General features: G+C 38.1%; 1 protein-coding gene across 1 annotated transcript; it reads left to right on the forward strand.

The window, feature by feature from the left end:
• On the forward strand, positions 1–27,188 carry CCDC169 (coiled-coil domain containing 169). The gene is given in 8 exon segments (XM_088052205.1): positions 1–74; positions 5,898–5,980; positions 6,430–6,540; positions 6,637–6,677; positions 20,157–20,255; positions 20,450–20,503; positions 23,823–23,899; positions 27,086–27,188. Coding segments are annotated over 8 exon segments (642 nt in total).
• Positions 27,189–27,439: the final 251 nt, after the last annotated feature.

Here is a 27,439-nt window from a genome sequence, read left to right on the forward strand (position 1 = left end):
ATGGGGGAAGGCGGCCGGCGGGCGGCAGAGCCGGAGCGCTTGGCGCTGGAGCTGGGGCGGGAGAGGAGGAAGCAGTGAGTCCGGCGGGGGACGCGGCGAGGCCGGGCACGGCGGCGGCTCCGGACGCGGCCTCGCAGCACCGCCCGTGGGGGGCTCTCGCCGCCTCCCTGCGGCAAAATGGCCGCTGCCACGGCGGGCTGGGCCCACGGCCTGCCCGGAGCCCCTCAGCGCGGCCCGGCCGTGCTGGGAGCGCCGCTGGCTCTGCTGGGCACCGGGAAGGGCTGGCCCAAGGGATGCGAGAGGCACGAGGAGCCAGAAGAAGCGGGATAAATAATGTCAGCCGAAAGGGGAGATAGGGCGGCTGCCGTGGTTAACCGCAGCAGGCAGCTCGCCGCTAGCTCCCTCTCCTCCCAGTGGGATGAGCGAGAGAAGGAAGGAATGGGGAACGAGAGAAAATTCGCGGGTCAAGACAAAGAGAGTTTAATAACTATAACGGAACAGCAACAACGAAAAGGAAACAAACCCAAGAAAAGCAACTGATGCAAAAACCTCCAGGTGCTCTTGGTGGCAAAAACCACCAGCAGGACAATGCCTTTCCCGAGGCAAAGCAGCCCCAAAAAGCCCCAACACCCTAGTTTTTATTTCTGAATATGACATGATATAGTATGGTCAGTGGGATCAGCTGTCCTGGCCATGTCCCCTCCCAATTCGCTGCACACCCCCAGCCCTCTCACTCCTGAGGTGAGGAGCAGAAAAGGCCTTGACCCAGTGTAAACAATGCTCGACACTATAACATCACTGTACTATTAACACAGTTTTCATCACAAATCTGAAACATAGTCCCATACTACCTCCTACGGAGGGAATTAAATGTATCCAAGGTAAGCACAGTACACTGGGTTGGGAAGCCACTATGGGGAAAAACAGAGTAGACATTTACACGGGTGCATGCCTTGCTGGGGGAAGAAGAGTGAAATGGACAACAAGATTCTCTTCGTGCACACTTCTTTCCACAATGTTGAGTAAAAGTGGAAAGCTGGATTTTACCTACCTCTAGTGTCAGTAAATACCTCTGAGACCTCTAGGTAAGGTATGCAATCTCTGCATGCAGTTTGCAGGGATGAGGACTTGTTCCTGATAGCAGTCTGTTTCCTTGCTAAAGCAGCAGCTGTTTCAGTGCTGTGATAATTGTTGATGCTCATGCCTGGTGGTTTTTTGTTTTTTTTTTTTCCCAGTTTGCTTAGGAAGCTACACATTTTTCCCTGTGTTGAACAACATGATTGCCTTTTGAGTGTTAATAAATGAAAACAGGAAATGTTAGAAGCTCCTGTGCTGCCATAATTCAGACCCTTAATATTTACATTTGCATACCATTTTCAAGCATTCTATTCATAGTGGGTTTTTTGCCTGAACAGTTTCTTTCAGTGTTTGAACTGCAGACCTCTTCAAACTAGTCCTGCAGTTGTATAAAATGTTCATTCATTGATGGAAGGGGAAAACCCAGTACTAACAGAGTCAAAAATGGCACCTTATGTATTCAAAATGGCACAAAAAGTAGCTTGGACATACTTGCACTGACGTGTAAGCAAATGACCTTTAATAAATCTGACTAAGCAGCATCTCAGGGTAAAGAGATCAGTTGTCCTCTACATGCACCACTTCTTTTATCTGGCACATGATCCTGACATTAATGGTATTCAGGTAAAAAGTTGAGTTGTGGTGACTTCCTTATGGATAAAACAAAATATATATTTAATTAAAACCTTTATGGTGATGGCATGACAGTAAAAGACTTTCAGCTCCAGGTGGGTTCTACAACTATTTTCTTTGTGTGCAAATAAACAATATTATTATTGTCAATTTCCCAGGAGTTATGTATTGATCTTAATTGCCAATGACCAGGCTCATTAGACATCTCTATCTAAACCAGTGGCATGTATAGTCAATGAATACAGAAAAGCTTTTTTGAGGTGTGATTCATCTGCCCTACTTTGCCTGGCTGTTCTAGCATGAGATGACTCACACCCTAGGAGGTGCCAGTTTCTCTCCCTTGGGTAGAAAACAAGCTGAGGATGAGTGGCTTGCAGATAGATGTCTGCATTCCTTCACTGCCATCTCACCCTTGTCATCTTTTTACTGGCATATCTGATTATTGTGCCAATTAGGCAGTTTGCTAACAGCCCACCTACCACTGTCATTTAGCAGTCATGAAGAAGAGATTTTTATTTCACAGAGTAAATTGAATCATCCCTGTCCATAAGGGGTCTGTTCCTAATGTACCTACTGATTCTCAATGATTGTAGATGTAGTACTGTGAAATCTTTCAGATTTTTTTCTGACTGTAGTGAAAGTCAGCTCAAATCTGGCTCTGTATTGTTGTGATCAAGATTCAGTACACATTTTGATTGGGAAATGTCATGGCAAATGTTTCTGGGAGAGAGAGAAGGCATATAATACTGCAGGCATATAATACTTCTTATTAGACAAAGAGGTCGTAAAGACATATGCATTTCAGCTACTTAATAATGTTGATGGAACTGTATGTTACTTCAGCTTGTGAGATTTCATTTCCTACGGTTTTCCTTGCCAGGAAAGCTGCAGCATTTTCCCAGGGCGCTGCTGACTGCAAGTGTCAGGAGTCCGTAGCTTTCAATACTGTGTGTGCTCTTCCATGTGATGCCCCTGCACTGTGCAATATTGTTTCTGCTTTGTTCCTAGATTCTGAAGGCATCTGTGCCTCTTATCTTCTACAGGACTCAGTAAAGATCTGCCATATTATAGAGCTGATGCCCTAGAGCTGATGACTTGCCCTGAGCCTCTTCTGACTTTTCTCTTGAGTTTCTCTCTTGACAATAGAAAATCGCTTCAGGCAGCCTGATACATGTTCCAGATATCCAGACCTGGGCAGCAAAATCTGCAGGAAAATGTTTTTCATCCTAAGTGGCTGCCATTGTCAAGTAAAATAACACCTGTAGATAGCCTTAAAAAGAAATCTAGCATTTTTTTCTCTTATAGTTTCAATCAGAGCATTCTTATCTGAATTGCACATTTTTTTCTTATTTTCTTCACAGGAGGGTTTTTTTTATGCTTAGTATACAAGCATGTGGTTAGGTTCTCATGATGACTTAAATCTGAGGTTTCAGGATTTACAGGCTTCCTTCTGTGATGACTGTAATTGTCCATTGACATTGAGAAGATTTATAGGCCTTGAATAGTCTAATCATGTTTAACAGGTGAAGTTGCAGGTAAAAAGCGCAGTCCCTCGAAGCACAGACCAAGTCTCTGGGCAGGTAGGCAGCTATACACAGCTTCATTAAATTCACTGTAACAGATATGTGGCATGACCTTCACTTCCTATCACAATTAGAAATAACTCCAGAAATGCAAAATAGGCCAATACATTAAATCCCAGAAATACTTAACAAGCCACTCAGAGTGATTTAGTTCTACATCCCTTCTCTGTCAGGGCAGAGATTGCATTTTATACACTGCCTAAAATAGAGTGGTTTCACCCTGCATACATTCTGGGTGCTATGGGAATATTAAATGTTTAATAACAATTATATATTTTTTTTAAAAAACGGTTTCTGTTGCCACATGGAAAAAAGGCTTTCTGTCAGTGTAGCAATTACAGTGTAACACCTGACAATTTACCATTTCTGTACACATGTCATCAGAACAAAATATAATTGGAATTTGTCTTCCAATTTTGTTAATGGTGCAGAAAGAATAATAAAATCTAATAAAAGAAACTTTGTATATAGTCATGGCATGGTAACAGAAATTGAAAACCGGAACCACTGGATTTAAAGAACTCATTCTTCCTGTGTTTTCCCTCTACATCTAAGCACTTACCTAACATTTCTTTGAAAATGAAAACAACTTCATTTTGATACAGCTCAGCTCTGGTTACAGCTTTGACTGTTTCTAATTTTCAGTGTTATTTCCTTTCAAAAAATCCCATTTTAGCACTCACTGCCGTCATAATTTCCTCTTTTCCAAGCTCTGAGAAGTTGATAGAAATCTGCTTTGCAGAAACCTTATCTGTGTTGAAATGATAGCAGCAATGTCGTAAAATTTTGTCTTTCTTCTTCCTAGCCATCTGCCCCTTTTATTTCGAGTCGGAGAAAACAGGCAGCAGCAATCAGATTTCCTTTTGTTTTCCTGCATCTAAAGGTTTTTGAGTCATGTTTCAATGCTATCTTTGGCTGTGTTTGACATTTTTGTCTCTAACAAGTTCCCAGTCCTGTCATTATTTTTTGCCAGTATGACCCCTCTCTAAATTAATGTTGATAAAGACAAAAAAAGAACAATGGAGCAAGGAGGGTTTGGAAGCCTTGCCATTCAAGATGTCTGTCCTACTGTTCTCCAGTGTGTCTCTTTCACTGAAAACAAACTTGGCTTACCTTAAATTACTCTTTATATTTCTTCACTATTTCAGCTCTTCATCCCTCCTGATTCCAAGCTTACCTGTTCAACTCCATATGAGCAGTTGGTTTGCTTCTGTAGCTTGCAATTGAAATCTGTTGTTTCAAGCTATGAAGAAATGTCACTGAATTTGAGCACAAGGAGTTCAAGAGGTGATGCAATTTCTCAGTAATCAATATCTGTCATCAGAGCTTTGGTTTCTCAGAGGTTAATTACTTCTTGAAGAGCATTTCTTATGGACATATTTAGAAAATGAGTATCTGTGTTGACAATGGAAGCTCTCCTTTAAACTCCCCCCTCACCCCCCAAAATATTACAGCCTATTGGTATTGTAAAGCATTTCCCAAAGGGCCTTTTTTGTATAGTTTGTGTTCTCAGTTCTGTTGGAATATCTCAATATGGGCACTGAAAAATTGAGGTACCCAAGAACCATTGACTATTTTTTTGAGAAGTTTGCCTTCCAAACTTAACTTTAAAGGACAAAACCACAAGCTGCCTCTGCATTTTCATGCATTGTGTTTTTTGCTTGCACATATCCTGATGTTTTCTGACTTCTGAGACCTCACAGGCGAGAGCATTTCTCCATAGACATCTCCTCAAAGCATGAATATGGTCAATAATTTACCAATAACGTCCTTTTGATGTGATCAAGATCACAGGGTTCATTGTAAGACACTAAGCTACCATCTGGCCACTTTGAAGCATGAGAATCACCCAGCACCTTGTTTGAAGCACGCCAGGTGGGTTGTGCTCTCATCAAAGTCCCCTGCTACCTTCTGCTTCTGGTCATACCTTCCAAGGCAGAAAGAGCCTGGTTTTCATGGTACCTTTCAGCTTTCTGGCTGAATATACAGGATACAGAATTAATCAATGGGCAAGAATATATTTTCCTAAAAAATGGTGTCTTCGGGTCCTGTATTATTTTTTAACACTCATCTGACTTTAATTACTCACTTCCTTTTCTAATAGTCATAAAATATCGTTTGTTTTGATTGGTTTTGATATATATGCAGTTTAGGAAATGACTACTAATCACTGAGCAGTAAGTCAAATTGAAGAATTCAGAATTTCAAATAGCACATCTCTCAGGCATATTCTTCTTTTAAAGAACATACTCATTGGGCATCTTCTTTTAGATGTAAAATTAGGGTCAATGTTCCCTCTACATTTTTTTAAATTCTGATGGTTGGCTAGAAAATTATTATATTTTAGGAAATGTCTGTCTTGGGTTTTTGTGGAAGTAATTTTATTCATAAAGTAGAAATGCTTCATTGTTTTAAAGGCATTGTAACCATAGAGAAAAATACATTTAAAAATGGACAAGATAATGTAACTACATAGGAGTGATCAATAGATACTTCTTCTAAAAATATATTTGACTTGATTTTTTAAAATTCCAATAATAGGACTAGTACAAGAGCCATTTATTGTCTATTGTAGTAATTTATTGACTTCTTTTAATACCACAGGCAGATGCTTGAAAGCTCAATATTTGAACTGAAAAACACTGTAACAGAACTGGAAAAAAGTCTTAACAGTATTGAAAATGAAAGTAAGTGAATTACAACAGTCTTGCTAATTGCTTAGGAAATCCAGAAAAATAATTATTTTGGGAAGGACCTACAGGGGTTCAATGTTTTATTTGGAAATTTCAATTTTCACTTTTCAAACATGACTATTAAAACTGTGGTGCTTCACATGTGAAATTAAGAAATGCTACATGTGGCCATGCTAGCTTTTTTTGGTTAATTATTAATGAAACTATGAATAATATGAATTCACAGAGTTGGTTATTATTCTGACCACAGTAAGCCTAGTGAAAATTTTTCTTGATTTATATTTTCAATGTCTTTTATATGCAAGATGCTTGTTATGAGGATTACTAAGTGAAGATTTTCTCAGTCTCCAGTTAGTTAAAAGGAACAGTTTTAAAAAATGCTTTTGTTTAAAATGACATGAACTAATCTGGGAAATACAATACTTCTGTATTTGTTTTTTAAGATAATGAATGGAAAATCAGATATGAAACTCAAGTAGAATTGAAAAAACAGCTGGAAAGGCAAATTAATATTCTTTGAGATAAGGTGGAGCTTATTCGTGGAAGTACAGCAGGTAGAAATGGCTATTCATAACTTTTTCAATATAATTAGTGATGATTAGATATGTTGAAATTATATCAACGGGTCACAATTTTATGCTTATTTGTAGATAAACTGTCCATTGTTTGCTCCTTTGATAAAATGCCTGTGGTAAGTACTGTGACATTTAGTTGGCTTAACAACAAATCACAGTCTAGTTGGAAAACTCGTGTAGTGTTTGGTTTTTTCATGACAAAAAATAGCAGCAGCCTGGTCTAGAAGCCAAAGCAATCAGTTCTGTTTATGTTTTTATTGTTTCATATATGCAATTGCTTATAAAATGTAGAGTAAAATCCTTAAGTAGGAAGTAATAAAACCTGAATGTTTTGGGAAGAGTTATGTAGTGAAATTTTTTCCCGAGTGAAGGTTTTATAATTGAATCTACAGTACAGCATGTGAGATAGAATAGCTGGACTAGATCTATGAATAAATAGAAACATTAAACCTCTTGGAATCATTTAGTCTTTGGCCACTCTCACTGTAAAAAATGTCTTCAGTTGTGACCAAATGGAATTCCAGCTGTCACTGGGCACTGTTTAGAAGAGCTTGGCTTCCTCTTCTTCATTCCTTCCCATCACATATTTATACACATTGATAAGAACCTCTGGGCCTTCTTTTCCACAGGCTGAACAGCTGCAGACTTCTCCACCTTTCCTCATCTGTCAGGTGCTCTGGTCCCTTAATCATCTTCATAGCTCCGTATTGGGACTTGCTCCAGGGAGTCCATATCATTCTGGTACTGAAGAATCCAGAACTGGATCTGGCACTGCAGATACATCTCACAAACATTAAAGATAAGGGTAAGATTACCTCCCTTAACCTGCTGGCAGCATCTTCCTAATGCAGCCCAGGCAGCCACAGGCCGCCCTTGCAGAAAGAGTGCATTGATTTCTTGGGGTCACCTTGCTCACCAAGACCCCAAAGTCATTGTCTCCCTTGGTGCTTCCCGGCCAGTCAGCCCCAGCATATACTTGTGCCTAGGATTATTTCTCCTCCAAGGGCAGGACTGCATTTCCACTCCACATGTTTCCTCTCTGTCTATTTCTACAGCTTCTTAAGGCCCCTCTGCATGGCAATGCAATCCTCTGTTATATCAGCCAATACTCCCAGTTTTGTATCAGCTGTGATAACCTAGATAAATAGTTGCAGTAACGTTTTGCATAATATAGTCACAGGAAAACTTCTCATTTTACAGTAAATTTTTGCATTTCTGAAGGAAGTGTCTGTTTCCATTTTTAAAATTTTATTCCTTAATGCACTCAGACTTCATGTCCTTTATTTCAACATAGCATAAAATATTTTTTTCTGCAATCCTGAGGAGAAAATTGCAAGAAAAAATCCCCGGCAAATATTATCTCCATTTTGTCTTCCAAGGTAGTAAATGAAGTAAAAATGATTTTAGATTCAGAATTGCTTTATCCTTAGCCTGTCATCTGCTGGAATATTTTACACCTTTTCTGCTTCTTACCACTTTTAGAATTAGGGAAGTTAGGTAAGGATGTGATAATGCCTTGTAACACAAACAAGGATAATGAACATTATGAAGCAGGGCTGTTACGATTTTTATTCCTGTTGCTTATGCTTACAGAAGTGTTACCCTCTGACTTTTTTTGGTGCTTCAGATTCTGAAGATTAATGGGAGTTTAGTGACCCTAGAGGAGGCTGCATGCTCTGTTAGTGGGAAGGATAATTATCTACTGTAAGCATGGTGTGAATAATTAATTGCTTTTTCTGATTTGACCCATGGCTTTCAAACAGTTGACACTTCTGCCAGTTTTAGTATTGTCTTAGAGACAATGGTGTTTTGTAGGTAGGCAAGATTTTTTTCTTTAACAGTCAATTAAAAAAAGAACAGAATCTTCCCCATCCCACTTTCCTGTTTCACTGAGTTGATCTGAAAATACAACTGGGATTATGTTCAAAGAAAAGTCTTGAAGACAGAACACTGATCTAGAAAATTTACCTCAGAATCTGCTTTGGGCCATGTTATTCCTGTCAGCCTGGTAAAGCACAGACTGGCGTGCATAGTTACAGTATCACAAGTATTTATTTCTGTCCTGTTGCCAGTACTCTCCTAACCTACACCTTGCCAGTCACTCCAGGAGGCATTACCAGAGAGATAATCTCCTTTCCCAACAATCCAGTACATTTCTAATCCCTGCTAAATACTGCATTGCCTCCTCACTAATGAGCCATGGTTCTGAGAGGTTTGATTACTGTTCCCATAAAAGGAAGAATGCCAGCCCAACTGGAAGGTTCATACTGACAGGAGGAGTCTAGAGGAGAGCTTGAAGTGTCCTAGGCTAACTTAGTGAAGCCTGGGAATGTCTGGAGCCCACGTGCTGTGCCATGCAGTTTCAAGTCCTTCTCTCATTCTTCCAGTTTATGCTAACCAGAAAGGAAAGTGCTTTAAGAATTTAATTAAATGTTTCATTTTTTCCTTGTTTTGATTTTTGGGAGATGGAAAAAGTAGAAAAATACTGAGGTATTATGTGGCCTTTGCTGTTTTTTGGTTTTGGTTTTAACTGAAGCCATCAGAAAAGTCAGTGTTTATTTACAGATACTCATGGAGAATGAAGAGCTACTTTGCTTTTTATATATATAATTTTAGAAGATAAAACATTGTTAAAAATACATAGATAATTTTTTGTGGTGTTCAAGCATGTAGATTTGTTAAAATTCTTTTGTGTTTTTTGAGAGTTGTTCAGGGTATTAGGGGAGAATATTTAGCTTCTTCACAGATGAGAATAAAGAGCAGATGTGAGTGGTAGAAAAATAAAGTGTTTTCAGCCAGTCATCAATATACATTTGCTCAAAGAAAAAATGCTGAGAGTGAGTATATGAAGCATTGTGTGTGTGTCTGTAAAATCAAAAGTACACTGTGATATTCAGCTTTCAACTTGCAGTTGCATATGAATAGGAAATATGTTCCTATATGAAAATATACATCCTAAGTGTATTGCATAGGAAAGATTTCTTCACTGAGGGAGTTGATAAGCAGTGGAGCAGGCTGCCCAGGGAGGTGGTTGAGTCACCATCAGTGCAGATATTTAAAAGACACATATTGTGGCATTTGGCAACATGGATTAGTGGTGGACTTGGCACTGCTGGGTTGGTTAATGGTTGGACTTGATGATCCCAGAAAGGTTGATTCTGTTATTGTGTGAAACTGTGGAAAGATTGAAAAGTGGTTCTTTCAGCAAGATGATACAATTTCTTGAATGTGGCAGCAGTAGACAGTAGTTTTTGTTTTGAGCAATACATTTAGAAAATTAAATATTATTTTCAAGCATTTATAACCTATTTTCCCAAGAAACTTAAAATTATAATTATGGTTATTCCTAATTTGCTAAACGAAATCAGCTGTATTTAAGAGAGGAGTTAAAAGATGCTAGAGAGATTTTGCTCACTCAAGCTAGTAATTTAAAGTCCTACTATAGTGAAAAGAGGAAGAAAAACATGTCTGTAGAGTAATTCAACCTATTCAGACATAGGTAGCATAAAACATTTTATTGATATCTAGCACTACAAGGAAAATTAAAAAAAAAGAGATTAGACATCAGGGACCTTGGCAGTCAGCAAGCTATAAAAACCTGAATGAAACAGAAGAATACAAATGCAAATTCTGGAGTGATGAACAAGGAAGCACAGAGGATTTTCTGTGCTGAAAAATTGCAGTAATTGTTGCAGATGGCTTGCCCTATTTTTGCTATAGAATTAGAATTGTACTGATGAATAATTTCTTTCTGTTAAAAACACCCCTACACCATTTCTATATACAGTTATCATTCTGAAGTCCTTTTACTGATATGAGATAATCCTTTTTTTTTGATTCAGAAAAATCATGTAGATGTCATATAGAAATAAATGCAGAACCAATACCTTGAACACAGAAATTCTTACTGCCAGGGTTTAGAAAATAATTTTTGTGCACTGAGGGCAGATTAAATGTAACAGTGACAAGCACAAGGGAGTTCCAAAAGTGAAAGCTGTTTATTTCCTTTATGTTCCAATGAATAATACAAATGTCATACAGTACTTCAGAAATAATTACAGAAGGAATGCACTCTCTTTCAAGTATAACAAGATGTGATTTTTACTTGCTTCTTTTAAACATGTTGCTTTCATTTGTTTGCATTTTTTCATAAAATGAGTTTTGGTAAAATACATGTTCTCTGCTAAGCATAATTTCCCATATAAGCAGAAAGAAAACTATTCCTTTCTCTCTCACCATTTCTGCAAGAGCAAATCCCTAGATAGCAGCTTTAGTATGCAAATACTGAAAAGCATACTGCAAAATCAGTTCAGAAGAGCACACTCCTGATAGCATTGCCTTAGCAACGCTCTAGTTAAGATTAGCCCAGGAACCAGGGCTTCTGTGATAAATCACCATTTTTTTCATAACGTCCAGCACCACAGAGGAGAAAATTCTGACACGAAGGGTCAGATACTTGCTTTGCAAATCTGCCTTTCTGTAAGGACAGCGACCACAGAACTGATAGCCTCACACAACCACCTCAGGGTTTTTGCTGTCAGTCTTAAACTATGAGCAGAATGTGTGGCACTGTCACACTGGAGGCATACGTGATTGCAATATGACAGGAAGTGAATCTTGGGTTTGTGACAACATGCAGTGAAGACTTTGTATTTCACTAGGCGTTGATAACTGCCTATAGGGAACATCAGAACTTACAATGGCATAGGAAATGTTGACAATTCTCCTGGCAAGTGACTCTTACATGAACCTTGTTGCTCTTCCTGGGTTAAGTCATTGGTGGCTCTATGGAAAGAAGAAATCTGTTATCCTGTTCATGAAACTTGGAAATATTTTGGATAAAGTTCTGTCTCTGGTGTGACTGCCTTAAGGTGTTATCCTGCCTCTCCACAGATTTCCCCTTCCTACTCCTTTCATTTGACCTCAAATAAATACTTTGAATACCTCCAAGAGACTTTTTTTCTTATCCTTTTCAAAGTTAGTTGTTTCTCCTGGTGGCCTTGCTCAAACCAGGAGACTTTTACTCAAATCCCTTTGTGGTGTGCCCAGAGGCAGAGTACACTTCATGTTTCAAAGAAAACAATCAGAGAAAAATCTTGGAGCTAAGTGACATTCCTATCTGTCTGTTCTCAAGAATTCCTTAGCAATTGATGGGGATTCTGGGATATCTTCCAGAGAAAATGTCTAAGGAATCCAGCCCTTTTCAGGCCTACTAGGAGAAGATGCCAAGTGAGGCATTTCTGAATCAGTAATGCCTTTTTCTGTCAATCTGAACCACAGCGCTGGAGGTCTCAGTTTTAACTTCCCCTGCCCAAGTCAGCGCATAACCCCTGTGAGCACTGTGTAGAGACCACTGAAATAAGGATTTAGGGAGTGAGCATCCCACCCCTATTGCAGTGCACTAAAGCGGTTCCACTCCTGGTCTGGTTTGGAATCTAAGGCTGATGCTGACCACAAGGGGGCACTTGGCATTTAGGCAAGTGCAGGGAGCCTTTCTTCGCCTGCCCTGATGCTTTTACAGGATCCAGGTTGCATGGAGAGGTATGCTATTCTAAATAATTTTCAGGTATAATTTTTTATGCAATGTATGACTCGTGATACCAATCTAAAATAAATTTCCTTTATTGATACCAATCTAAAATCAATTTTCAGTTCAGTTAAACTAAGTATTATTTGGTTTTGCTACTAATGAGTTTAAAATGATATGCTAAAGATTCAGTTAAGTCACCTGATGAATGTCAGCTCCTCGTCTTGGAGGGAAGGGGGCTTATTTTCTAAAAAAAACTTAATTTAATTAAAAACATCAAGTAGCATGCAAAAGCCTTCTTGTGTGGCACTTTTTTTTTCTGCACAACTGACAGATATATTGCTTCTGTTCTAAATCATGGAGAAAAATTAAAGAGGAAGCAAATTGCCATAAGTATCCTTAGTCTGCATGAGCAGGGCTCTGATGAAAACAACTTTGAGCTTCTTGATGATGTCATGGATTTGTCACCTTGTCTGTTGTGAAATGATTGTTAGAAATTGTCACCTCTGTTGCCACTGAGCAGGACAAGGAAAAATCCAGAATCTTGTATGGGTGGCTTTAAAATTCACTGGCAATATCTTTCCATATAATTTCATTTTCTTGCAATATTAAGCCAAATGTGTAACTTCAGTCAAGTGAAAATGAAATGGTGGAAAAAAGAGAACTGGAGAATAGGTGTACCCTTTGTGAAAGTTTGGGCTTCATCATTGCTGGACACAAGATTAATCTGTCTTTGCTCTGAGAGTGAATCAGGCTAAGCACCATAAAATTCTGTTATATAAAGGAAGTATTCATTTAAAATCTCAGTGTCTTTTTGCTTTTTACCAGCTTGCTCAGAGTGTTTGACATGGATGATGTAAGGATGATTAAGGATCTTAAATTCAGGTTAAATGCCTTAGTCAGCTTATGCCTTCTTTCAGCCATACAATGTCCCTCTATTCAAGGCTTAGTAGAAGAACTTGTAATGAATCTATCTTAAAAAAAAAAAAAAAATTAATTCAGGATTCAGTTAAACTATTTCTATAAAGCTTCTCCAGAACTTAACATACTGGTTCATCCTGGAGTTTTGCTGACAATTTTTTGTTCTGGGGGAAATCTGTATAGCTGGGAATCTCCTTCTGGTTCTCTTGAGCTCTCACTGGTCCTTGCTTTGTTTTCAGGCTTTTTCATGATGTAAGAACTATGCTATAAGTCAGTGTTGCTGTATGCTTTAAGTTATTTTGTGTTGTTTTACAGTATGAAGCACTAAGCTGATTATACAACCATGAGCATTGAAACTGTTTTGGTGAGATTTCTTTCTGCATGCTTCCCACTGAATTCAGGAAAGGCAAATTCAGCTCTTAATATTTTGGCTGGGTTGATATGCTGTTGTTTCTCACTTCTTGATTTGTATTGATGTACAGCAGCTAAAACCTTCAGACATACAAGGACTCTGCTAGTTCCCCCATAACTGCCTTGAAGGTAGGAGTGGGAGATAACTTATAACCAATCCTGGCTAATGTAGACCTCTAGAACCTCTCTGAAGTTTTGTCTTTTAAAGTTTCTTCATGCTTAGTTTTGAAATTGCATTCTATAGTGTTTGGGGACTTGGGAAGGTCTTTTATTTGGGTAGGAACATCTGTGTTACGAGATTTCCACAAGAACTTCCATACTGCCATAGTGAGCTCTATGTCATCAATTAGGTTCATGGATGCAGAAATAGAAGTTCTCAGGCTGGGTTAGCTCAGTAAGTTTCCTAGGTATTAGCTGTGAGAAAGGCAGCTAGATAGGGATTCAAACAGATTGCATATTAGAGATGGAAAACCTACAGCAGGTTGGTAAGAAAAGCCCAAGAAGTGTGCCTGAAATCCTGCCTTCACTGCAGAAATAGACATGACCTTTCAGTCTTTCTCACTTTTTCCATCTCCCTCCATGCAAATATTTGTGTTTCTGACTCACTGGCTGCCTGGCTTCAATAATTGTCTCAGCACTGGTTAAGTGCGATGGTGGCAAGGGCATTCTCAGGTTATGAGATATGAGAATGCAAGCTTCTTGGGGAAGCAGAGGACTAAAATTTAACTCAGCTAGTTTATTTCTGGGTTAAATTTTAGGCTATTAGATAGAGGAGGCTTTCTTCCCCAGGTATTATGTGTAGAGCATCCTTGCCAGGTTATGCCCTGTTAGAGGGATGACCACTGGGCAACTTTGTATTGAGACTCCATGAAGGCTTTCAGCAGCAAACCAGGCAGCTCAATTCAGCTTGGTCTTATGGGCAGTCACAACAGCAACAGCTCAGATGACTCCCTGTTATTTGACAAAAGCAGATGTGAAGAATGTAAGACATTGCATAGACTGCTTTATTAGCACTAAGATGCTAAATTCTGCCTGAAGTGCAATTGCAACTCCAGTCCTATTTTGATTTTGGGCTTCCCAATCTGTAAATTTTGGGTATTTTATAGCTTTCCTATTTCACAAGAGATTTGTAACCGTGGGATTATTACAATTTATGAGGCATGTTTATTACAATTTTTGAGGTAACTGTATACTTTTAGTCATGTTACCAACCTATTTCCGTCTGCTTGCTCATCAAAAGCAGTGTAATGCATGGTTTGTTTGCTTGCATTTGGATAATATCCTTGCTCCAGAGCTGAATGAATGCCCAGGCATCTGCAGTGGACCAGCTGCATTGGCAGCAAAAAATAGACTGTGCTTCTGAAAGGACTAACAAAAAAAGATCTAAAAGTAGTTTACTTTGTAAGTGAAAGAACTCAAAGAAATTAGATGAGTACCATCACTGAGGAGATACCGAATTGCTCTGTTGTAAGTAACAGCTGCAGCACCAACTCTTGCTGTCTTACATAATGATGGACAATCTAGTAAAGAAATAAACAGTGTGTTGTGGATTTACATAGAACAAGTCAGGACAGCAGCATGAACTTTTGTGTTTACTGTATTTGAGCTTACTGTGGTGATACAAAATATGTAGTAGGTAGTCTTTGTACAAAAGATTTTGTACAAAATATGCTGTCACATGGTTATAATCTTTAATGTGCAGTGAGGTCAAGAAGGCAAAAAAATTTAGTTTCCTAGTTCAACAGTGCTGAGGTCTTCTCTGTCTTGTTTAATTCTGTAGAGACACTGATGTTGAAATGAAATAGCACATGATCCTAGTGGAATTAAGCCAAATCTCTTTAATCTGCAGCTTACTTTTTCTCCTTAAATTGGCTAACATTGCCTGAATTGACTGTAGGAACCTTCTGTATTTGGACAAAGATTTTATCTGCATCCAAGATACCTCTGCTTTAATTAGGAAAAAACCCTGCAACTACCCCTCAAGTCTTTTCATGTCTCCAGCATGTCTGTTGTAACAGATTAAAGTTAACAACAGTTAAATCAGGGGAAAAATACTCTTCAAAAACGCAGCTCTTCTGTATCTCTTTTTTTTTTTTTTGAACAGTGGGAGGGGTTATTCTCTCCCAACACGTTTTAAAAGTACTGTGCCTTTTGCTATGCTCCTGCAAAATCTTGATTTTAACAGAAATTATTCCTAGGGAAATCTTCATGGAACACAGAATTTTTAAAATTAAAAATAAAATTTGGAGCCAATAAGTAACACGTTATGCAGAAAATTATGCAAAAGAATAAAAGTTGCAAAAATCTGCAGATGCTAGAAAAGACTGGAGACTTAAAACAGGCAGATGTAACTTTTTTACCAACAGCAAGCATTCATAAACCCTTTGAGATATAAACCATATATGGATGCTGGCCTTCAGGACTTGAGACTTGCATGATAAATAGGGAAAAATATAAAAATTCCCATGGAAAAAGAAGGGGAAAATATTTTGAGAATTGTTATCTTGTTTCAATGCTCACCAGGAAAATCTGGTAAACAAAGGCCTAGCAAAGCATTAAGGTCATGAGAAGAAATAACAGATTATTAAGGGAATGGTCAAGTAATCAGTACAGAAAAGAAAGGATTCATCTGTTTTGACTAAGGAGGTGCTTGTGTTAGAAATAAAAAAAAAGAAAAGAATTCTGATACAGATATTTATTTTACACAGGGGACCTGAGCAAACATATGGAAGAACCTGACTGACTAGGAATGTAATAACATTGATAGCAAAGACATGAAGGCATAACAAGTATTAAAGGTACACACTTGCCAGGAATGCAGGAAAGAACAAAACAGAGATAGACGTGGTATGTAGCAGATGTGAGAGACTTTGACAATAATGTTATTGATTCTTTCTTCATCAGCTGTTTGGATGAATTCATCTTGAGAATGGTTTGGAAAACAAAGTTTAGTCACAATGGTATTGGGAAATAATATAGAAATGTTCATTGATACAATATGACTCTCTTAAATATTTGCTCTTCTACATGTAGATGTTTACCTCATTGCTAGGTCTTTTAATTCCTACTATAGGCAGTTACAGGTCTTATTACTACAGTCAGCTGAGTAAAGAGATTTGTATCTAGATTTATTTGGTTGGCATCTTCAGTGGTATAACTGTGTAAGCAAAGAGTCTTGAAGATGTTTCAGTGCACAATAGCCCGTTACTGCTCCAGAAAGTTGTGTCTTATGTAATTCATGTGTGATATTTGCCACATGTGAACATCTTGGACTCTCTAGAACAGCTCAGGTGGAACTGAGTTGAGCTCCTTAGCTGCTTAGCTGAATGTATAACTCCACATCATTGATTGTCTTCACTGTGACTCTTAGCAGGAATTCAGTTCACATTTGGACCCTCAAATGCAGATACACACACCTCAGATTGAATCTCATCCTTCCTGTCAAATATACATATAAATATAATATTTGGATGGATGAATTTGGATATAATATTATTAGACTACTGACAGAAATTGTATCATATGTTAGACTAGTAAAGACTAAAAACCAAGTGCTAATAATGATAAGGCAGAAAACTCAATGAATAATTAACATATTTTATCAGAAAATAGCAGATAAAAGGGTCACAGTGCTATTTTGATTTTTAAAATCTACAAGAACATTGCAGAAAAGACAGTCAAAAAATCTGTCAGATCAAGTGATCACAAATTCATTCACTTTAAACTAAACATGTATATATTTCCCAAGTTTTAAATAAAGGAAGAAACAATAAAATGCAAGAGAAAGGAAAAATAGCTAATGTCAGTAAGGGCTTGGAAGAAGAAATGACAATAGTGAAATCCTAAGGAAAACTCAAAGAGATGGGTACACTTAAAATGAGGGGAATGGGTAATCCATATCTCAGGATTCTGAAAGAACTGGCTTGTCACATCACTGCTCTGATAACAAGTAATAAACATCTAATAAACATGTGCACATTATGTGCACTGGAGAAAAGCACCTTTTTAAAGTTTTAAGATAAAGAGAGGAATAGTTGTTGCAAAATGAAATTGAAATATGGATATATTAAAAGGGGCCCATGGTGGGCAAACCTGTTGACATTCTGTGATAAAACAATACATTTGTTGTCACTATAAATGCAGTAATCTTGTTCACTGTGACCTCTGACAAAGATATCATGTCGCATGGGAAGTGACTGATTAATTTGGAGAAAATGAAAATGAGTAGATTTGTGAAAGGAGTAAAGAGCTGGCAAATGGAACATGATAGCAGTGATTAGTGAAGGAGTCTGCTGGGAGAGTACAAGCAGAGGTCTTCCAGGACCAGGTTTATGATGAATCTTAATATTTAATGCATGACCTTGATACACAAAGTAGAATTAGATTGTGATATCTCTCTCCTGAAACCAATTATATAATATAATTGGGATCTGGATGTGGTTTGGAAAAAGAAAGACAGTGAAGGCTAGATTATTAAAGAGGTGAGTAAAATTTAATAGTGTATACCAAAGGATTTAGAAAATAGTAAAGAAATTATGTTTTGAATTGAAAACCAATACAACTGCAGAGGAGTATCTGGTTATTCTAGCTGATGCCTTGTTGACTGTGAGCCATCATTGTGCAGCTGTGCAAAAGGAAAATGCAATCCTAAAATTTATATAGGTAAAGAAATAGAATCACTGATATTGTTCAAGGCAGTGAGATGGGTTTTGGAGTACTGTGTACTGTAGGCCAGTTCTGTTCTCCAGCCACAAGAAGGTTGAGCTCCAGCCTGGTGTACAAAGAGGTTACTGAGGTGATTCAATGAAAGGACAGCCTGCTGTGTGAAAGGTAATTTTTGCAAGTTCAGCATAATCATTCTAGTAAAATGAATGTGGAAAAGAGATGCTCATGTCTTCAGTCTATACATGCAGGGGACAAACACCAGGGAGGAAGAACAGTTATTTACAACACATTCAAGTACAAGGACAAACAGCTGTAAACTGACCTTGAATAATAATAGAATTATAGAATGTTTTGGGTTGGAAGAGACCTTAAAGACCATTTAGCTCCAGTCCCCCTGCCATGTGCAGGGACACCTTACACTAGATTGTCTTGCTCAGAGTCCCATCCAGCCCCAAAGACCTCCAGGGATGTGGCATACACAACTTGTCTGGGCAACCTGTATCTGTGCCTCACCACTCTTACAGTAAAAAATTTATTCCTAATATCTAATCTAAACTTATTCTCTTTCAGTTAAAAGCCATTACCCCTTGTCCTGTCACTACATACCTTTGTAAGAAGTCCCTCTCTGGCTCTCTTGTAGGCCCTCTTCAGGTACTGGAAGGTGCTATAAGGTCTCCCCAGAGCCTTCTCTTGTCCAGGCTGAACAACCCCAACTGTCTCAGCCTGTCTGCAGAGGAGAGGTGCTCCAGCCCTGTGATTTTTGTGGTCCTTCTCTGGTCCTTCTCTGCTGCAACAGGTCCAGATCCTTATCTTGGGAGCCCCAGAGCTGGATGCAATACTCCAGGTGGGGTGTCAAGAGAGCAGAGCAGAGGTGGGCAATCACTTCCCTCAGCCTGCTGGCCACACTTCTGATGCAGCCCAGGACACAGCTGGCTTTCTGGATTGCAAGCCACATTGCCAGATCATGCCAAGATTTTCATTTGCCAACATCCCTGAGTCGTCCTTCTAAAGACCACTCTCAATCTATTCTCTGGAAAGGATACACATTCTCTCTAGACTTCCTATTATCACTAACATATGTATACAAGATTTTCTTGTTGCCCTTGACATCCCTGGCCGTGTTTGATTCTGTCAGGGCTGTAGCTTTCCTAAACTGATCCCTGACTGTTCAAACAAGCCTAGTATTCCTCCCAGAATACCAATCTATGTTTCTACCCTCTCTGACCCACTCTGGGCTTCCTTCTTATGTTTGAATTTGTTCAGGAGCTATTTGTTCATCCACACAGGCCTCCTGACATGTCTGCCCAAATTCCTCTTTGTTATAATGCAGTGTTCCTGAACTTGGAGGGTGAAACTATGTTAGAGACTTGTATAATAATGTCTCTATTGGATGGAACGGATCAAATTATGAATGGGATTATGAAAATCAGTTTCCTTTGTTAGGAGGAGAGGAGCACCTGCTTGGGTATGTGGTTTACTTCCGTTAGACAGCAAGCAGATTTGGCCAGTGCCAGCAACCACAAATGGACTCTACTGCTGTTACTCATTCCAATTGCAGACAAGGTAGATGGCTGCACACCTAAGGCAGTCTCTCCATAAAGTACTGCTTCTTAGCCAAATTGGTGTGAGTTACCTTTGATGTCCCATGTGGCTCTTCAACCAGTCCAGCAGCTCTCTCAGCAAGTGTTTTATAAATGGATGTGCTCGTAAGATGTGAAATCTTCCTACCAAAAAAGAGCCACTAGGAGGAATTTTGGTCACAGCAATGGAGCAATTCTGACTGGTCACCACAAGATGACTTTGTTAAAATGCCAGGGAGCAGCAGCGTGGAAAACTGTACTTGCATCATTTTAACACAGTGGAAATGTGTATTGCATAGCTGATAATTGTAGCATATGCTTAATTGCTTTTGTCTCTGCAGTGTGCCAGCCAGAAGCATAAAAACAAAAGATGTACAGGAAACAAAGAGAATGACAAACATCAATGCTTGAAGAATAGGGACCATGGTGATGACATCTTTATAGAGAATGGAAATAGTTTAAAACCACTGCTTTATTTACCATAACCACAGGGTTCCTTGAAGAGGGTTCTTAAACAGCTGGAAGAAGAGAAGAAAAGTCTCCAGAATCAGCTAAAAGACTATGAACTTAGACTGGAACAAGAAGCAAAGGTTTGTAATCACTCTATCCCTCTAGACTATAAAAGCTGTTATGTTGTGTGACAGACGCCGTGTAGAACACACAGTAGAATAGTTTCACAAAATGTGTCACTGAAGAAAGTCTTTGCTGTATATCTGAATTTTCTGTATGATTCAGCTTTTAAAATTTGTGCTTAATGATAGCCCATATATCATTTTAACTGTAGGCTTACCACAAAGTTAATGATGAGCGGCGCATGTACCTCTCAGAGATCTTAAAGGTAAGAAACCCGTGTGACTCAGCAACTTTTAACGCTTTCTTAATATAACAACAACACATGTTAATGCCATTAGATCAGGGTGTTCTATCATTTCATTTGTATACCAAATATGTTACAAAGGCTGCTTTTTAAAAATTTAAAACCCATAAATTGAAAGACTGTACAATTTATTTTAAATACTTTCTTTTTGCTTTTGTCTCCATTGGAGTTTGTGTTCCCTAGCATAGTAAAGTGCCCATAACTGGGAAAACTGAAGCAATTTTCTGATGCTTGGCCATCCATTAGTCACAAGAGTGCTATGCAGTTGAACAGAACAGAAGCAAATTATCAGCAGTAGTGAAACCCACCTTAAGTAGTAATTGTTCCTTTTCATATTTCTCCTTTTTTTCTTTTAAAGACAAGCTATCTGACCAGTTCAGAATGAAATACAACACATATTTCCATTAACTTCATAAAAGAGGGATAAGACACCTTGTTTTGGCGAAATCACAGGTTAAATTTTATTGCTGCAAATTATGTAGTACATGGAATTTTATCCTACAAACTGGAGAAACCTGTAAAGGAATCTGTAAAGATTTACAGTACTTCTTATTCTAGAAAAGCTCTAAATTCCTAAATAATGTAAAAGTAATAGCTTAGTGTGATATTCAAGAATTGCTGCCACTGAGTCCCTTTCATAGCTAACTGGGGTAAAAGCCTGTAATTAGCAATGTTGCCATGTGTTTGCACAGTGGGCAACTGATTCCCTTACATGGTTCATTGCTACTTTGGGAAATCTAAAAGAATTGCTTAAATGAACTTTCCAGCATGAAACCAAGAAAAAGCCTGGGAAATGCTCATGATAACTGTTAATATCTTTACATTAGCAGTGAAACTGAGAAATTCTGGAGGAAGAAAGAAAATAAAAGCAGATTTTATTACTGAACATGCTAGCAAGAGAAGTGCCTATGTTCAGCTCCCTGTAAAAACACTTAAATATTTGTAAAACACCATTTGTAGTGAGGTATATGCACTGGCATGTTGCATAGTGAGGCATTGGGGTCTAGGATTTTGGCATCAACACTCAAGGTTAGTGCATTATACTTTCAGCAATTACTTATTTACTCTCATGATTTCAGTATCATATGAGAGCAAAATAATCTTCAGATTAATATTCCTATCTTTAGTTCTCTAAAAATCAATAACCCATTCTAAAGTAGGTGTAGAGGAATCATCTGTAATCTCTGAAGAAAGAATCATGTGTAAGGTGGAAAGTATCACATCTGTTTTAGGTCAAGATGGAATTAATTTCCCCAGGGACTTTTCTGTCCCTCCTCCTGAGCTCTAAGCAGAGCCTAAGTGAGTAGCTTACATTAAACATCTACCTTGTACATTACTGATCTGAGCAGGGCAGTCACCCCCATGTCTCAGCTACTGTGTGCAGTTTTGAGCACCTCAGTCTAAGAAGGGCATCAAACTACCTGAGTGTGTTCCAGGGAGGGTGAACAGTGTGGTGTGGCCTCAAGGGCAAGTTTTATGAAGAGCAGCTGAGGTCACTTAGTTGGTTCAGCTGTGATGAGAGAAGGCTGAGGGGTGACCAGATTGCTAAGCAGTGACCTCACCCCACACTACACCTTCCTCCTGGGGAGCAGAGAAGGGGAAGATGCTGATCTCCTCTCCATGGTGACCAGTGATAGGACATGAGGAAAGGGAATGAAGCTGCATCAGGGGAAGTGCAGATTGAACAATAGTAAAAGGGTCTTCGTTGAAAGGGTGGTCAATCACTGGATCATAATCTTCAGGGAATTGGTCATAGCACCAAACCTGTCAGACTTCAAAGAGCAGCTGGATGACACTAATTTTAGGTAGTCCTGCAAGGAGCAGGAAGTTGGAATTGATGATCCATATGAGTCCCGTCCAACTTGAGATATTCTGTAATTTTGTGGTTTACTGTTGATTTCAGAAGGATCAGTGGTTTATCTGTTCCCTACAGGTCTTCTTCTGCCATGACTTTGATTTGACTTCTATATTATTTTAAAATCTGCATATCTCTTTTAACAGTTCACTTTAGCAATAGAGGCAGAAGTAGACCTACATTCAGTACAGACTTTCAACTGTATTAAAATATCAATGTTCTAGAGTCTGCACACTAATATTGGCTGCGGTTAATTTAGAAGGATTTACCCATAGGCTAACAATTTCTATACCTTGCACAGTAAATATGCCACAGGGTATTGCTATCCTGTGACAACAATGTATCCTAGTGACACCCTCTCACTTACAGAGGATGGATGTAGTGTTCTTTTAAGCCTTTGTTTTTTCTCATTATGTTTGTCATTTTTTAATAGCTGACAGTAAGAAAAGAAATCATAGAATGAAAGTTTTTTTCTGGTAGGTATTAAAAAAATACCAGGTGTTTTAGGTTTTTCCTGCTTTGTTTTGGATCCCTCCTGAAGCCTGTGGCAGAAACAGAAGACAAAGATGCTTCTGAGCAGCCATTTCTTTTATTTACCTTTTTATTACTGAGTACTTATATACTTTTCTTTTATATTCTGAGTGCTTTTGATGTTTGTCTTGTCTGGTCCATAAGGATGTAGTCAGTTTTAAATGATAGTTTTAAAATAAATTAAAAAAAAAAAAATTAAATAAAATTAAATATTAAATAAATTAAAAATTTCACAGTCTTGAGAACTCATGCTAGAGGCACCAATGGCTTCTGGTGTATTCTTGTTTGCTTTTTTTGTTTTGTTTTTAATCGGCAAAGCATTGGTTTGGGATTGGTATCCACAGATCTTAAAGGCACTCTCTGATGGTGTTCAGAAATCAATGTGAGAGCCAAGCAAAGAAGAACTATAGTGGTTCTTTAAAAGGACATTCTCTCAGGCTAGATTTTTGCCACAAATTGTTGCTAGCATAGTGGAACCTGACTTGTGACTGGGATTTCTTTGCAGAAAAGGCTCAGGGTTATAGAACGCTACAGCTGGAATGCTGCTTGTACAACAATGGCTAATTTTAGTTGGGATAGGCCTGGAGTAAACTGTACCAGCAAAAAGAATGCTATGGATAATAATCATATATACTAGCACTCTATATTCATATAAATTAAAAAAAACAATGAAGGCAACCTTGGCATTGCTCTTGCCTTGTATGTCACAGAATCACATCTCCTCAGATATGATAAGGTGATAAATTATACTAGCCATCATCTTTAATACTGGAGTTCCTCAAGTACAAAAATTTCTTGCCTTTGATAAAGTAGATCTGTGCAAATCCTATTTACTTCTGTAACTGTGATTGTGGCTAGGATTTAACTTATTTTATAAAAATTTGGCTATTGCAGGTCTCAGCTAAACTTAAAATTATTGAAAGGCAACAAAAAGATGCTGTGACTGGTAAAGGAGAAAAACAGATACTGAGGTAAATTTCCTTTATATTCCCTGTTTTTTGGTTTATTATTTTTTGCTAAGTACTATGTTTTGAACATTCCAGCTTTCTGTTCATGATAAATATCACAGCATAATCCCACTGACATTACTTAACATAATTTTTATATTGCTTTTCAATCAGTTTTATTTAATGCAAATGTTGAAAATACATATGTTAAATCATTGTTCAACAGACTTCTGTTTAGTTATATGGATTAGACATATAAATTTGAAAACTGTCCACCTGCTCTGAGATATATAGAAATAAAATTAATTTCTGATTGTAATACTCATGAATAAGCTTGAAATTGGAGATTTATTTTTTAACTGAACTGAATAAGTTAAGAATATAAAGTGTGAGGAATATAGGGAGTATATATCAAAAGTTTGTTGGACCCAGTCACGTGCCTCCAGTGAGAGGTGCCTACAAAAGTGTGGAAGTAAGCAGATATAATACTTAATTTTGAAATTCTCCCAAATACTTTATATTTGGAGACTTCCTAAGCTAGTATGGTTTCTATGTATTTAGCATCTCACAGTCCTATATTATCTCACTTACCTGTATTATTAAAATGTGCATACACAATATATATTTGGATCATCTAAAAATGTAATGAATAAATTATAAACATGGTATTGTGTAGACATAATTTGCTTACCGGCCTTTTCCTTTCATTCTGTGTAAGCACAGGATCATAGGATTTCATAAACTGGAACAGTGAATCTTCATGTTCCAGGAGAGGGTATGAGTAGAATATGAATTAATGCAGTACAATATGAATTAATTTCTATAGCTGAAGTTCCTCAATACATAAGAAGCACTGTGTGGGTTTGAAGTGCCCCATATGCCGCTGTATCACTTCTGGCCCCGGTTCATATGGAGAAGGTCAGAAAGCTAGAACCAGGAGGATTCACTGCCTCTGCAATGAGATTAAATATCATCAGCCAGATACAGAGGTTTGCTGAGGGTTAGCACTGATCTGTGATTATGGTGGGTTTTTTTAACAGTCTACTTTAGTATACCATTACTTACGCTGAAATTATATGACAATGTCTTTCTGTATTTTTCTTTTTATCAAACAAAAGAAAATAAAGTGTAAAAGAAAATAAAGTATCCTGTAACTACTGGTATCAGAAGATGTGTGGTATAACAAAATATATATCCCCTTTCAATCCAGTTTCCCTAAGAGGATTTATTTTACTTTTCAATGTTCTTTAAACACATGAAGATAAATTTTCATCCTTTAAAATGTCCTTAGTATAAAAGCACTTAGTTTTCAAACGATTGGCATTTATACTCAGTGACTTAGAACTTTCAGGACAAACTTTGATCTTTGCTGGCAACATGAATGTAAGAATGGAGATTTGGCACAGTTAGTATTTTAAGAAAATATTAGAATATAAGTATGCATCCCATAAACATCACAAGGTCACTACAGCCATTTTTACATTATTCCTTTTTAATTATGCTTTGATTTATAGCCTGGGGGTTGTTTGTTCAAGATGACAATAATGAGAAGTAATTTCAGTAAAATAAGAGAAGAAGCGTATGTTCTTGAGAATGATTTGAGAATTTTCTGTCTAGAGTTCTTATCTCACCTCTGCTGCTCTTTTACAAAATATCTGCTTTGGAATTCAAACCACACTAAGAAATTGGTTAATGCTTGTTTTAACTATAGCAACAGGTACAGAAAGCCCAACCTGTGTATTAAACCAACACTGAAAACATTTTTGGGTAGTAGTTGTGAACACTAATTGTTGATACATTCAGTTTCCTGGCCATCCCAAACAGAAGCAAGTTCAGCAGTTGCTTTTTGTGGTTATTACAGAACAAGAAGATAGGCTAGCTGACAGTTGGAAGGACATGGATATCTTGATGGTTTATATCTCTAATGTAATTTGAGTGGCCAATTTATTGTCATTCTGACCCTTGCTGTTGCACTGAGATTTTCGGTGGGGCTTATTAGCTCAGTTTCAACACTGCATTGCTGCAGTTATCTGGCTTCTAAGCCTGTAAGTACAGCTGATTTTGGGTGGAAGAGGTTTTGCTGCCTGAAGAATTCCACACAGGCATTTTCTGTTTGCTTTGTCCAGCTGTACAGTGATCTACAGTTTAATCAATTGGTTTTGAGTAATCAACTGATTTGAATTTGAATAATTAATTATCGAGCACACTGGGGTCTTGGATTGTGATCTTCCAGCTCTGAGTAGAAGTAGCTCCATATCTGTATGGAGACAGTTCTCCTTTCCAAGACCAAGGCTGCTTGTAAGAATTGAAACAAAGGATGTGTCAATCCCAAGAAGACTAGTGAGCCCTAGGTTTGACTTCGTTGGCTCTTTCCCTACAAATTTGAAACTTACACAGATACCATCATTGTAGCTTCTATCACATACCTGGGCATCACGACAAATGTAATGGTGTGATGTGGTGATATATTTTCCTTGAAAATGCCTTTGCTTGAGAAAGGCACTGAAATTCTGTATATTGTTGTTAGAGTATGTTAAGTGCTGCCTTTCCTCTGCGGTAATGAACAGGAAGAGAAACAAAGGGATGTTGCACATGAGCAGAGAGGCAGGCTTCTTGGTCAGGAGAATGACCCTTCCAGCTTGGGGAATCACCATTCTTTCCCTGGAGATTTTTTTACATTCCCACTGATTTCTTAGAAGATCAAGATGGAGCTCTAGCTGGTTTCATGTAGATGGTGTCTGTATCCATGATAAGTACCACTTCAAAAATCTGCTGGCAGGTCTCCTGCAGGCATTTCTGGTGATCATGGGCTCAAGAGCCTGGCTCTCCAGAGTGGAATACCTGCAGAGAGCTGTAACTACATCTACATGAAGTGTTTTCCCCTTTTCTGGTGGGAATTCTTTAACTGATGAAAATGTCTCTGTAGCCAGTTATCACTCTCCTAGTGTCAATATTTAGTATTCTGTTCATGTTCTACAATGACATCACTTAGGTAACAGGAATCATGAGATGAAGATTGAGTTTGCAGAATAATTAGATGCTCTGCTAACCTGCGAACCTAGAAATATACTTGGTTTTTTTTTGTTTCTCAGGTTTATTAATTCACAGTAGTAATCAGATATGCAAATGTAGAAAGCATGCACATTTTTAGCAGTTAAAACTTACAGGCAATGTGACATTTGCTGACTAACTTCACCCATTTTATTTCAGAGGAAGACACAGTGTTCCAGGAAACCCGAAGATGGTTTATCCTCAAAAATGATCAATTAAAATTACTGTAGGAGTGAACCAGCTTCCACAACTAAAGCATTGAATTAATATTAATGTCAAGAACTTCCAGTCACTTTTTAAAAAATTTAATTTGACTGAAAGTTTCTAAACCGAAAATGAAAGTATTTGTGTCTTATTGCAATGCCAGACACAGATTGGAATGCCTTCTTGGCTGCCTTAGTGTAAGTGTTCCTCTGCCTAATGGAATTTCTCTTCTAGTTGCCATCTTTGTACTGGTGATCTCTGACCCTTTCCATTCTGCTTCATATCAGTGATTCTGAGTGTGAGGGTGTT

This window comes from Pseudopodoces humilis, chromosome 2 (genome assembly GCF_049639895.1).
Source record: "Pseudopodoces humilis isolate 2021_Gansu_Grassland_sample_001 chromosome 2, ASM4963989v1, whole genome shotgun sequence".
NCBI classification, from domain to species: Eukaryota; Metazoa; Chordata; class Aves; order Passeriformes; family Paridae; genus Pseudopodoces; species Pseudopodoces humilis.